The following is a 14,102-nucleotide window of genomic DNA, read 5'->3' as shown; positions in this document are numbered from 1 at the left end:
AAAACACCTTAATCGAATATTAAGACAGTTTTCTGTTTAGTTTTCTTTTATTGCGTTTGTCCCTAAAAGTAAATAATACGTATTTACCGAAAATATTCAAATAGTACAAAAGTGAATAAACTTGGAAGTAAATGTAGCTATAACTTCCTTCCAGATTTTCCTCAGGTTGTTCATTGTAACCTGAGATTATATGATAAGAACTAATATCATATAACAAAATCACATGTGATAAAATCACGTATAATATAAATTAACATCTCGGGGCTCCCGGGGGGCTTAGGTAAGCATCTGACTTCGGCCCACGTCATGATCTCACGGTTTATGAGTTCAAGCCCCGCTTTGGGCTCTGCCCTGACAGCTCAGAGCCTGGAGCCTGCTTCAGATTTTGTGTCTTCCTCTCTCTCTCTCTCTGCCCCTCCCCCGCTCATGCTCTGTCTCTCAAAAATAAACGTTAAAAAAATGATAATAATAAAATTAACATCTACTGAGAGCTTACCCTGTGTGACGCTCTGTTTCAGTTACCAAGCATGTGTGAATTAATATAACCCTCGGAAAGTGCCATTATTTCAGATAGGAACCATTTCATCCCTGGATTATAGTTGAGGAAACTAAGGGACAGAAAGAAGCCTGGGTGTCGATGGATGGCAGAGACCATATGAACCTAGAGAATCCTCTTCCAGAGTCTGCTGTTCAGTACTGTCTCCATTGTGGTGCTTTATAATTATTTGTTGAATCAACAAATGCCTTTTGCTATTAAGAAGCTTTAAATTTTTTTATAATCAAATCTGATTGTATTTTTCTTTACAGATTCTGGCCTTGGTGTTATGCTAAGTGAGGCAGTTTAAATTCTTTCAAAAAATTTTTTTACATGTTTATGTATTTTGAGAGAGAGAAAGAGAGGGAGGGGCAGAGAGAGAGGGAGAGAGAGAGAATCCCAAGCAGGCTCCGTGCTGTCACTACAGAGCCCAGTGCGGGGCTCGAACTCATGAACCATGAAATCATGACCTGAGCCGAAATCAAGAGCTTAAACGACTGAGCCACCCAGGTGCCCCATGGCAGTTTAAATTCTTAAACAGATTAATTACTCAATGTTATTTGCTTTAACTTTCAGGTTTCCAAAACATAACATTTCTTCATAGCAACATGGTCATAACTTCCTAATGTTTTTTTTCAGTGATGCAGACGGGCATTGTTATACACACCAGAAAACCACTGCGTCTAATTCTTAATTAGCCAATAGAATCAGAAGAGTTTTAGCATGTAGAACACTGCTTTCACATAAAGTCTGCCTAAAAATCACCACTGCCACAGTTAGAAGCAATAATTTACTGCGTTTCTTTTCATTACTGCACTTGAGCTCCATCCGTGTGGTTCCTCACCTGGGGTCATGTTATAAGAATGGTAATTAACAGAGAGGCCTGGTAGCATCTAACATCTGCCTGAAGGACTGTTGATGGATGAACAATGGGTGTAAAAGACCTAGCGTCTGCGTCTTCCTGAGAATCGTTTACCATGTTTCCAATGATAGGCCATTGTCAAAGGACTTCAAACAAAAGGATCAGTGTTCATTCATAGTGCCTTCCTCACGTGGCTGGGTGGCCAGAATATTTTATCCCCTACTTTAACTGACACTCCCCGCCCCATCCTTTCTGTGATTCCTGTCATTCTCCTAGTAGATTTGAGAAAGTCATGACTTGCATCTGTGACCAGCTTTATCGAGCGAGCACCCCACCGAAGATGCTCATAAACATATCAGAAAGATACTGCGATCGTGAAGTACCCCACTAATTAATTAATACTCAAATAGCTTATTAGTTTCTTAGGGATGCCATAACAAAGTGCCCCAAACTGGGTGGCTTAAAACGACAGAAATTTATTCTGTCGTTGTGGAAACTTGAAGTTGACATTAGATGGGCAGGGCCATGCCCTCTCTGAGACCTGTGTAGGGAAGAATCTTCCTCGCCTCTTCCCAGCTTCTGGCAGTGGCTGTCAGTCCTTCACATTCTTTGGCTCGGCAGCTCCATCACCCCAGTCTCTGCCTCTGTCAGCACATGACGTGTCCCCTGTGTGTTTGTGTTCAAATTTCTTCTTGAGAGCATGGCAGCCATATTGAATCAGGGCCCGTCCTGACAACCTCCTCTTAACTGGATTACATCTGTAAAGGCCCTGTTTCCAAATAAGGCCACTTTCACACAAACTGAGGGTTAGGACTTTTTTGGAGTGGATTCAACCGAGACAGGTAGGATGCATGTAAACACACCTTAGAAGCAGAATACTTTCAAGCCAGGTTCTGGAAGAGGATGAGCTTTTCTGCAGTCTTATTAACGGTATCTACATACTTAAAGAAAAGCATGTGCATGGAAAGGAAGTGGTTAGTAATGGAAGCATAGAAATATCTAAAGTTAGAGAGCTGAGACAGGTGGGTGAATGTCCCACTGTTTATATTAAGGCTGCTCCTCCAAGAGGGAGAAAAGTGTTGTCTCTAACGGTTTCTGCCCCCATGTATAAAATATTTATATACATAACATATGTATGAATTACTACCTTCTCTTTGGTTCTATGCCCACTTAACGATCTTTCCACTTAATTTGGTCTTAACAGGAATTCTTCTTGTCGAGAAAGAGCAGAGGACAAATCTGCAGTTGTGTAATTATTAGTTAACACGGTGGAACTCGGGCTTGTGCACCAGTATTTTCTGAGTCAGTCAGTGGGCTCCATCCTAAGAGGCTGGTCAGCGTGAAGGTCCTGGGCTGATCAGATTTCCGAGTCCGAGGAGTCAGGAACTCTGAGATGTGGCCAAAAGCAAGTACTGTGCCCCAGGAACTGGGTGGCTTGAATCAGGCTTCGCTCAGCACTGGCTGTCCTTTGCTGCCTGTCCCTTCAAGTTATAGTACATATGTTCAGCCTCAATCAGATGATTAGCAGCTTAAACACTGAGAGTGCATGCTCTAGAAATAATCTCTACCTGCATTGAAGATTTAATTGTTCTGTGAACCAGACTCAAGATCCTTATGAAATAAACAAACAAAATCTTTTTATTTATCTTCCAAAAAAAATTTTTATGTTTATTTATGTGAGAGCGAGAGAGAGAATCCCAGGCAGGCTCCAAACTGTCAGCACAGAGCCCAACTTGGGACTCGAACTCACAAACTGTGCGATCATGACCTGAGCTGACACCAAGAGTCAGACGCTTGACCGACTGAGCCACCCAGGTGCCCCAACACACAGCAAATCTTTAGGACACAGATTTACAACCTTGAATGAGAGCTGAATGAAAACAGAAGCCGCTCAATGTTCTGATGGGCCTCCCACACCTCTGAGGCCACCTGATGAGTTGCTACAAAAGAACAATGAGAGTGGGAGAGATGTTGATGGTCCCAAACCATGACGTGTCTGCTGTCCTTGCATGACGACACAGGAGGTGCGGTTTGCTTGGTTTGACCCTGAGACCTCTGCCTCTAGTTTCCACTAGGTGTGTCTGCTGCTTTCCCCTCTTTCCTTCATTCTTCACCATGTGCTGGTGCTGTTCATGCTGACAACTGCATGCGCTTCCCTCTCCCAACATGCAAGGCCCTTTATACTCTGACCCGTATCTGCCTTGTCTCTTACTTCTCTCAGGCACACATGTGTTATTCTTGCCTTGAGCTACTGCTGACTACAGTGCCTGCCTTGTTTTCTGGGAGACTCACCTTACACTTAGCGTGTGATGTGAAGCTGATCATTCCACATTGTGGGAAGAGAACACCTTTTTTTTTTTTTTTTTTTTTTTTTTTTTTACCTCTCCGTGCCTACCACAATCTTGAGTTAGGAAAGGGGCTGGCATATGTTTGTCCAGGGTAGTTGGATGCAGAAAAGGGCTCATGACAGGATGTGAATATCGTAAGGAGAAGACTGGCCGGCTGTCTTCAAGACGATGAAAAGCTTGCATTACTATAGAAATGTTCCATGGTTCAGAATCCAGTTTGTGGATTCTTGCGAAAGACTCGTGTATAGAGTCACGAATATCAGCTAACGTATTCACTACCAGACTTACTCATCTCTTTTTGCCACCTCTTATCAGAAAATTTACCTCCTGAGATCCAAGCAGAAACTCTTCACTAAACATTAGTGGATAAACTGTCAACATCTTATTTTAAAAAATTTTTTTTTAATGTTTATTTATTTTTGAGACAGAGAGAGACAGAGCATGAACAGGGGAGGGGCAGAGAGAGAGGGAGACACAGAATCGGAAACAGGCTCCAGGCTCTGAGCCGTCAGCACAGAGCCCGACATGGGGCTCGAACTCACGGGACTGTGAGATCATGACCTGAGCCGAGGTCGGACGCTTAACCGACTGAGCCACCCAGGCACCCCAACATCTTATTTTTAAATCACGCTCAAAATCAACCCCACACTCCGTCGATACTGGTACTTACAACTCTACCATGCACACAGATTTCTTCCGACTTAGTAAAATGCAATGTATTCCACTTAATTAAAAACTCTTACCTTTCATATCTGCCTTTGGGTTTGTATCCAAGCAGTCTGATTATAGTTTGCGTGCCCAAACATTTTAGTTCTAAAATCTCTTGGTGCACCCAAATAGATGTTGTGAACGCACACATGGTGTGTGGATTTTACTCACAGGGCCCGGTCTTTTTTCCAAGTTCTTGGGTGAGGCCCTTCCTTGCTGTTGTTCCCCTAAGTCCTCTTCACTGACCCACTTTGAACATGGCCCTGAGGCGGGAGGCTGGGCGCTGCTGTTTCAAGACCCCTCGCCTGAACACGCGTTTGTACTAAGCTTCCCTCAGATCAGAGAGCTGGCCGGCTCCCTGATCCTGGCACCTTCGGTCTTATCAGGCTGGACAAGCTCCAGATCTTTTGGAACCAGGATGATGGCGAGATTGCGGTGTTCCTTTAAGGCACGAATCAAGGAGGGCCGCCAGTGTGTCTATTGCGGCCGTGGCCCCAAGCTGCAGTCTGGGGCCCAATTAGCAGTGAGCTAAGCAGGGTTTTTGTTTAGCTTAGCAACCGCCAGCGCGGTCCCGGGGGCCCGTGGGGGTAGCTCCCGCGGGCGGAGCCCAAATCACCCTCCGGCCCGCAGTGGCGCTGGCGGCACTTCGTCTCCCTGGGCTCCCGGACCTTTGGCCCTCGGGGGTCTCGGAGTACTAGGCGGAGAAGGGGCTGCTCCCCGCAGACGGCGTCCTCGGCACCCCGCAGGCGGACCAGGCCGTCGGGGCAGGTCGGCCTAAAGCGCTGCGGAGCTGAGCGCCGGGAGAGGTTCCTGCTGGTGGAGAGAGTGCCAGGCGTCCCCCGGGCTCGGCGGCGTGCGGGGACCCCGGGACCCCCGCCCCCGCCCTGGGCAGCCGGAGCCGGATCGCCGAGCGCGGCGGTGGATGGAGCCCAGCAGCTCCGAGTCCCGTGCCCTGGAGGTTCAGGCTGCCGCGGGGACAGCGTTTCCAAGACTGGGGCATGAAGGTCGCTGTGTCGGACCTGGGGTCTCTGTTTGCCAAAATCTTCAAGACCCCGACGGCGCCCCCGGCGGTCCCCTCGCCGGTGGCCTCCTCCGGCCATTCGGGGGGCGCTGCCGCCGCAGGCCGGACGGGCTCCAGCGCCTCGCTCAGCGCGGCCCCGACCCCGGCCCTCTTGCCCGCCCTGGCCCCCGACTCCCCCTCCGCCGTGCGGGGAGCACCGCCCTCCTCGCTCCATCCTCTGCTCGCCGCCTCCTACCCCCGGGTCTCGGTCGCGAGCCGCGCGGCGGAAGCAGCAGGGACCCCCCTCTCGCTGCCCAGTAGCCCGGGAGCGGCCCGAGCGCAGCCCCCGCCCGCCGGCCACTCCAGCAGCGGCCGCAGCGCCGCAGGCTCCCCCGCCCACCTGGTGACCTGGGCGCGGCCCGCCCCGGACCCCGGCGGGGTCACCGCTGCGCTGCCGGCCATCGGGGGCGCCGGGGGCGGCGGCAGCCTAGCCGCGAGCCCACGGAGCACCCAACAGTCTGGCCCCGGAGAGCGAGAGCCCGGCGCTTGGATGCCCCCCGGGCCTGGCCCCAGGACCCTGTTCTTCACCCTGCCGGACATCGGCGAGGAGTGGGCCTCGGACAGCGACTCGGAGGACGGTGGAGAAGCGTGAGTAGCGGCGGGGTCCTTGTCTGTCGTGGTTAGGACGCCGACCTTCTCCTGCCACACCCACCTGGCCAGGCGCTAGTTGCAAATTTCACTTCTACTAACACCCCTGGGCACCCTCCTTGCACTTTTCCTGAGTCCTTCCTTATTGCTCGGCTTCCTGGTCTTTTCAAACCTACGCCGTGACAGGCTTGTTGTTCAGCTTTCTGGAAGGTAATCCTCTGCTGTTTGCTCTCAGAGAGGGAGGGGAGACCAAGCAGGGCTTGAAGGACAGGAAGACAGAATTTTGTTTCTCTTCTAGCTGAAGTGTTCCCCTCGATCGTTCGATACTCTGGTTTCCTTAGGGACTTTGAAAGGAGGCTTCAAGTCCCTTTCTCTGATGCAGAATGTGACAGAGAGATGTGCAGTGTAACCGAATACACGCGTTGGCAGCGACAAGTTTAAGAAATGGTGAGACTTTGCGCTTTCCTAGTTTTCAAAGATCAGCCACAATTCTTATCCCAGGTGGGATGGGGTTTTCTTTGTGTGATATCTAGTTAATTTACATATGTATAACATCATCTGACATAAACGGAATTTGTAATACTCAGGACACTTCTGATCATATACCCTAGAGCTTGGGAGTTCTTGCCATAGCGCCCTGAGGTAGTTCAGAAACACTGACTTCATGGGAATATTTCACTGGGGATTGGGGAACCCTGCCCTCAACACACACACACACACACACACACACACACACACAGTCCCTCCACCATCAAGAGCCGTGATGAAAACATTCCTCTTGCAAAATGTGCAGTTTAGAATTAAAGAGATTATTTTTCAATGAGCAGAACATATGGCTATTCTTAAGTGGGTATAGAAATGTTCAGCTTTCTGAATCCTGCAGAAGAATAGTGAAATGGTCAAGGGCACACCAGAGGGTCCCCATGATGGATGGAGATTTCTGCCTACACAGAAGCTCTTCCTCACCTCTTGCCCCCCAAAACAGATTGGAGAACCATCGCATTAAAACGTATTCTAACCCATTCACAATTTAAATGACTGCATCTTTACGATTCTCTGTGATACTCATCTCCGTGTTAAAATAAGTTGTTAAATAACATTAAGATGATTCTTTTGATTTAAAACATCATGTTGGAAAGCATGTTAGAAAGTGCATTAATAAGTTGATCCCCGCCAGAAGGAAAATCAACTGCATTTGAATTCGAATAAGTGGCTAGAATACCTATGCCTTAGGAATGAGGCCTTTGTTTTTGGCTACTGGTCCTTTAACACTTACACACTTAATGTTTTATGAGCACACAGTTCCACATGCTGACTTTAACCTCTAGTCTTAGTGCTTTTTACGAACAGGCACATTGCTATGAGAAATAATATGCACAGATCTGCTCGTTCAAGGATCTTTCTGATGATGTGTGTTCATACTCTGCCATCAGACAGCCCTCGAGTGCACCAGGATCTGTTGTAGATACACAAACTCTCATATTCCCTTCCTTTCATACCTCATTCCTTTTGTCACTTAGAAAGTTTATGAAGGGGGAAAGGAAGAAAGTGTTGCGGTGAGTTTTCCTTCAATACTACAGACCTTTTGCAGCTTGAAGTGTATTTTTTTTTTCCCTCCCGGATTTCTCGGTTGGCAATTTATAACATTGACTAAAGAAACATCATTCAGGGATGGATTTAAATTATACAACTACAAGCCTCACCTGCCAGTTTGCAGAAAGCGACTATGAATTATTAGACTACCTGCTTAATATTAGAGTCTTTAGTTTTCTCAAGTCCAGGGAGGGACATGGGGAGAGGGAGGTGGTTAATGTAGGAGTAGGAAGACAAAAAGAGTAGGTAGAGAGAGTTTGGGACATGGAAACTACTGGACATAAACCCTTGAGAAACACGAATCCAATGGTAAGACCACTACACTCAGTTACAAGGGAAGATCCTAATTCACAGTTTCTATTTGCTTGATGAAAACCCATGCATTTTACATCCTGATTCTGTACTGTTCTCTGAAAACTGGAAACAGTGGAATTAATTTGAGTGGGGAGGTGTGCAGACTTTCTCTCGATTCTGAGCCTTTTCTTTTTCACTGAGGCGCTCCATAGCAGCCCAAGTTTTGATCTCTGAACCACGGATTGGATGAAGGAATGGCCCACAGAGGAGAGCCTTGCCTTTTTCATTCCACAGGGCGCATTGGCTGCCTCGCAGAGGCAGAGGGTATTGAGTTCCCTGCTTCACCTCGCCCTCTTGCACTCCCAGACATGTGATCCCCCCACTTTTTGTCTTCACCCTTACCTCCCCACGCATTTCATTTACACCGTGTCCCTCATTTACGCTGGTTTCCGGTCTTGCCCACCCTCTGCACTACCTCTCTTTGGCACTTCTGGTATGAACTACGCAATTACCGCCCTGTAAAAGGTCTTATTCTATTTGTTCTGGAAATACAAGAATTTCTAACAGTAGGTAAGGTGGAAGGTATATAGATGGATAATAGCTATATAGGAATGTGGATAGACCGTAAACTTCATGTGGTCAGAAAGTGTATCTCTTATAAGTTATAGCTGGTAGCATGTAATGTTGCCTTTTTGAGTGATTGAGTTCCACTGTCGGAGTCACGTGAGTGTGGAAATATTGCAGTGACTGCCTTCAGGGCTTGTCAGCTTAGCTGGAAGTAAAATAAATGCAGGGACTGGGGCGCCTGGGTGGCGCAGTCGGTTAAGCGTCCGACTTCAGCCAGGTCACGATCTCGCGGTCCGTGAGTTCGAGCCCCGCGTCAGGCTCTGGGCTGATGGCTCGGAGCCTGGAGCCTGTTTCCGATTCTGTGTCTCCCTCTCTCTCTGCCCCTCCCCCGTTCATGCTCTGTCTCTCTCTGTCCCAAAAATAAATAAAAAACGTTGAAAAAAAATTAAAAAAAAAAAAATGAATGCAGGGACTTACCTCTCAGTCTATCGGGGCTGAGGGAGCCTGTGTACCTAGGAATCAGAAGAGCCGGATTCCAATCTCAAACCGTCTGCCAGCTGTGTAATTCTGGGCAGTTTATGCAGTCTTCCAACCTGTGGGTTTTCTCCTTGATAAAATGCAGATGATAATAATATTTGCCTCAGAGGGAGGTTCCAGAATTCAATTGCAGCAACATCTTAACGTGCCTAACACGCGGAGACCTGCTTTAAAAATGTTTTCCATGATTAGCATCTGCTTCTTGGATGAAGATGAAATGAAATCTGGGAGTGTGTTTCCTGAAAGGATACGTTCCAGGTGAAGAAAAGGGTGACAGAAAAAGAAAAAAAAAAAAGAATTCGTTTACAGTTATCAAATGACTGTAAGAAATGGCACCGTTTGGTTCCACTATTTGGGGAACCAATTAGAGTAGTCTAATCTTTCATGACAACGTCCCGAAGGTAAAGATTATCCTAATTAGTATGACCACTGGTTATGGTCGAATGGCTAGAAGAAATGTAGGTGTCACCCTGGGATCGAACGTTTCATGTTCAACTTTTAGAGACACTGCAGGAGAATCCGTAACATCACAAATCATTCACGGCCCACCCTCCATACAGCTCTTACCCATTCCTACCCCCTAACCCTGTGGCCTCTATTCACATATTACATCCTTTTTGGACTATAAACTCTTCGTCCTGTGCCACTTAAGGCAACATGTGCAATAAATAAAACAATAAATAAATATAAACTAAAATAGACAATTTTAGGAAAAAACATTTAATAAAATCTGTTAAATGAGTGAATGAAAATGTTAGCTTTGTCATATAAGCCACTTTTGTGGGTTCCTAATCTCAAGGCAATTTAAATGCCCTTTCTCAGGACATTTAGGTACAAAACTATATGTCACATAATGAGTTCAATTTGTTAGGAGTACAGCGTTTGTGAAAAGGCATTGGGAGAAAACCCGGCGAGCCTTGGATACCAGACTCTGTTTAGCAAACACTGGGGAGGCCACTAAATGTTTTTAGACCGAGAAATGGCATGAACAGGCCTGAGCTTTAGAAGGAATAAGCTAATGCACAGAGAGTGTGAACCCAGAAACAGTGGAGAGGCTCTGGCAATGAACCCCATGAGAGATATGAGGGCCTGGGATGAGGATCATAAAAATAAAGATACTGGGATGATAAATATCACAGGACTTGGCAATGTGTTGGTGCAGTTGAAGGAAGCAAGAGGGAAAGTTAAAGATCATTTTACATGATTGCAAGGAGAATACCATCAATAAAGTATGAACACAGAAGGGAGTTTGTTGGGTAGATGAGGAATTCACTTTGGGATGCATACTGGGTTGAAATCTTGGAAAAACAACCAAAGAAGGTGCCAGGCGGAGAGCTGGACCTTCGTGAGTGGAACTTGGGAGAAAGATTAAGGACTAGAAATATAAATATGGCAGTTTTCCATATGCAGTTGATTTTGAATATGTACAGCAATTATAAATTTATAACACAGCGCATTACAGACTCTGGAAGATACATAGTGTTCTTTATTTTTGCTGCTGGGTGTTTTAAGATCTTCTACCCGTAGAGGTGTCTCTTCTCTGTGTTAACCTAGTATTTCTCAACATGTGCCCTGTCAGTTACCTGTCACCAGTCCGTGATGAGTACAGAAAGTGGGAATAAGCATTTAGAAACTTTTATAGCAATTGAAAGAATAACTTGACGCCTGCTGACTGATAACATTTGTATTTGTATTTTGTGCCTCTTTTTTTTTTCCATTTTATTCTCTGGTTAATTTATTTTTATTAGACTTTAGCAATTATTTATTCACAGTAAACTGGAAAAAAATTTTTAAATGGTCTGACACTACACAATAGTTTGAGAAGCATCGAGGCAGACTTTACTTAGATACCTTTAGACCATAAAGAGCAAAAAACCTTTGGGACACCAAGAGAGAAAAAACCAGCCAAGTGATCATACTACCTTTTTTACTCTCCCTGAAATACAGGGCTAAGCAACATTCAGAGTACCCTGTGATTTAAGATGAGATTCTTTAAGTTGTTCAAATGATCTAGACTTCTCCCCAGCTGTGGCCCTGGGGAGAAACCTGTGGCCAAGAGTCCGCTGCTCAAAGGGGAAGGTTTCTCCTACTGTTACTCTTTGGTTTTTTTTGAAGTTTAAGCCAATGGCCATGTCCATCATGGTTCCCATAATTCATTCACAACCCTTGATGGCTAATTTGTCCCATAAACCATAACTTGCAAACACAGATAATTTCCAAACGAAAGGAACTTTGACAGGAAATATGCAACATGACCTGCTTTCTTGTTGCCAGTCTATTGTCTTTGAGAAGAGTCCTTTGCTTGTAATTAAGAGACGATCATAATGTATTAATCTCTTCTGAATCCTATAGAAAGGAAGCATGTCACAGTAAGGGCACTGATCTTTTGCCCCATGAGACTATTTTCCCATATTTTAAATTTAATTTCCATTTGAGGCTCACATCCCACCAAAGTGGTAGAAGCTAAAACTCAGTTATCTGGGATTTTCCCAATTTTATCTTAAGCTTGAGCCTCTTTCTGGGGTGGCGGGGAGGGGGGTGGTGGTTTGCCTACATGGGACCAGGATATTCAGTGGCAGGGAAGGAGCCCACTGGTTTTCTGATAACCTCTATCCTTGCTGCATCCACTGAAATGTCCATAATCTCATTTTATCCTTCATTCTAACCCAGGGCTCATGCACATATCTACCAAGGCTCTTCAAGTTAGGGCTCTCTTCCTTATTTCTGTGGTCCTCATGGGAGCCCCTCATACCAACATTCTCCATTATAGGACTTCCAGGAGGATGTCAGTCTGCTCCAGACAGCCTTTCTTTTCTCAGGGATCCTTACCTAAGTCCTATTGAAGGATCAGGACACAGATCCCCTCTGATCCGTTACCACACAAACATACTTTAGGCCAGGTTCCACCGAGTACTCCAGCTCACTGGAGGTCTGCATTTTGTGCCTCGGAACCACAATTTCCTAGAGAAAACCTGGTTCCTAGATTCAGGGACCCAGAGGGACATTACTGACACCAAGAGGGAAATCAAGTGGAGGGCTGGCTAGATTTCAATCTACCTCCTGACTTTGTGCCTTCTCTAGGGTACAGTGTCCCTAATGGACTGTTTTGCTTTGTAATGGCCACTTAAGACACATCCTCACTTCCTAAGACTGTCCCTAAGATTCCCTTCTAGGACACAGAAAATCTCTCTCACAGAATCTCCCCATTCTGGGGAATCTGTTTCTCTTCTGGGGGTGGGGAAGAATCTCCCTAATGTATGTGTTTTTCCCTAAATCTTTTCCTAAGCTAAAAGTCCATACCAATCTTGTAAGTTCAGGCTTAAAACACACACACACACACACACACACACACACACACATCAAGGGGAAAAACCCCTGCTTCATTCTCTGTTTTCTGAAACAATAAACAAAAAGCTTTGGATTATTCACTATGGGAAGGGACGAAGGAACATGAAAACACTAATTGAATACATTTATCTTTTTTTCAATGTTTATTTATTTTTGCAACAGAAACAGAGCATGAGCAGGGGAGGGGAAGAGAGAGAGAGGGAGACACGGAATCCAAAGCAGGCTCCAGGCATGTCAGCACAGAGACTGACATAGGGCTTGAACTCAAGAACCATGAGATCACGATCTGAGCCGAAGTTGGACGCTTAACCAACTGAGCCACCCAAGTGCCCTGAAATACATTTAAAAATACTCTGCTACATATCCCTACATATAGAGAACACTTTTCCCCTCACCAGAGCAGTGTGGATATTTGTTTAATTCAACAACACCCAAATCATATACCTCTTTGGATATAATTTTATAATCTACAGGCAAAACTTTTGCTTTACCCCCAAAATTATCTGAATATTCAATGGTGTTAAGAATGCTAGGCATAGGGGCGCCTGGGTGGCTCAGTCGGTTAACCGTCCGACTTCATCTCAGGTCACGATCTTGTGGTCCGTGAGTTCGAGCCCCGCGTCGGGCTCTGGGCTGATGGCCTAGAGCCTGGAGCCTGCTTCCGATTCTGTGTCTCCCTCTCTCTCTGCTCCTCCCCTGTTCATGCTCTGTCTCTCTGTCTCAAAAATAAATAAACGTTAAAAAAAAAATTAAAAAAAAAAAGAATGCTAGGCATAATATATATTATATTATATTATATTATATCATATCATATCATGTCATATCATATATCAATCATATGTTATATATAATATATAATATATAATATATAATATATAATATATATAAAATAGGACATGACTCATTAAATGAATAAATACCATTCTTTAAATATATGTCGAAAAAATTCAAATAGTGTCCTCTTATTCTTGAGAGGTAGAAATAGTCAATGAATACACCATGTTTCATACAGCACAGAAATTAAATAAAGCCTTTGAAATGATTAAATATCCAGTTGTGAACTTGGAAAAGAAATGAAGGTCTTTGACAAAGACAAGAAAAACAGTCAAGCCAAGCCTTACCCTACTTTTGTTTAATAAACAGATTATTCAGGTTAAGTTGAACGAAGTAAAATGTTCTCTTCCTATGCACGTATGCATGTATATTCTTCTCAGAATCATTGCTACCTTAAATGTTTTATAATGCCAGTAATAAGGATGAGGAAAAACCCCACCTTGGAAGCTCACGACTTACATTAGGATTTTAATGCTAATAGTTAAATTTCAGAGAATGTCACTAGATACATAGAAGGTTAAAATGGACACTTCTTTTCAAATGAAACTAATTCAGATTTCTAACACTGAACAGTGAAGTCTTAGAAACCATTCATGTATATCCAAGATTCTTTATAATCTAGTTGAATTAAGAGTCTACACTGGGGGCACTTGGGTGGCAGTGGTTAAGTGTTGACTTCGGCTCAGGTCATGATCCCCGCGTCGGGCTCTGTGCTGACAGCTCTGAGCCTGGAACCTGCTTCAGATCCTCTGTCTCCCTCTCTCTGCCCCTCCCTGCTCGCTCTTTCTCTCTCTCTCAAAAATAAATAACCATTTTTTTTTTAAAGAG

The 14,102-nt window shown here is 45.1% G+C and overlaps 1 protein-coding gene across 1 annotated transcript in view; it reads left to right on the top strand.

Moving 5' to 3' along the window:
- The first annotated feature begins 5,061 nt into the window (after positions 1-5,061).
- The window catches only part of FAM149A (family with sequence similarity 149 member A), a 55,686-nt gene continuing 46,645 nt past the window's right edge, over positions 5,062-14,102 (top strand). The window contains 1 exon segment of the mRNA XM_049631781.1: positions 5,062-6,101. Within this exon segment, the coding sequence (XP_049487738.1) occupies positions 5,452-6,101 (650 nt within the window). The 5' untranslated portion in view covers positions 5,062-5,451.

This window comes from Panthera uncia, chromosome B1 (assembly GCF_023721935.1).
Source record: "Panthera uncia isolate 11264 chromosome B1, Puncia_PCG_1.0, whole genome shotgun sequence".
NCBI classification, from domain to species: domain Eukaryota; kingdom Metazoa; phylum Chordata; class Mammalia; order Carnivora; family Felidae; genus Panthera; species Panthera uncia.
Note: the sequence above shows the minus strand (reverse complement) of the source record. Positions and strands in the feature narration are given on the sequence as shown.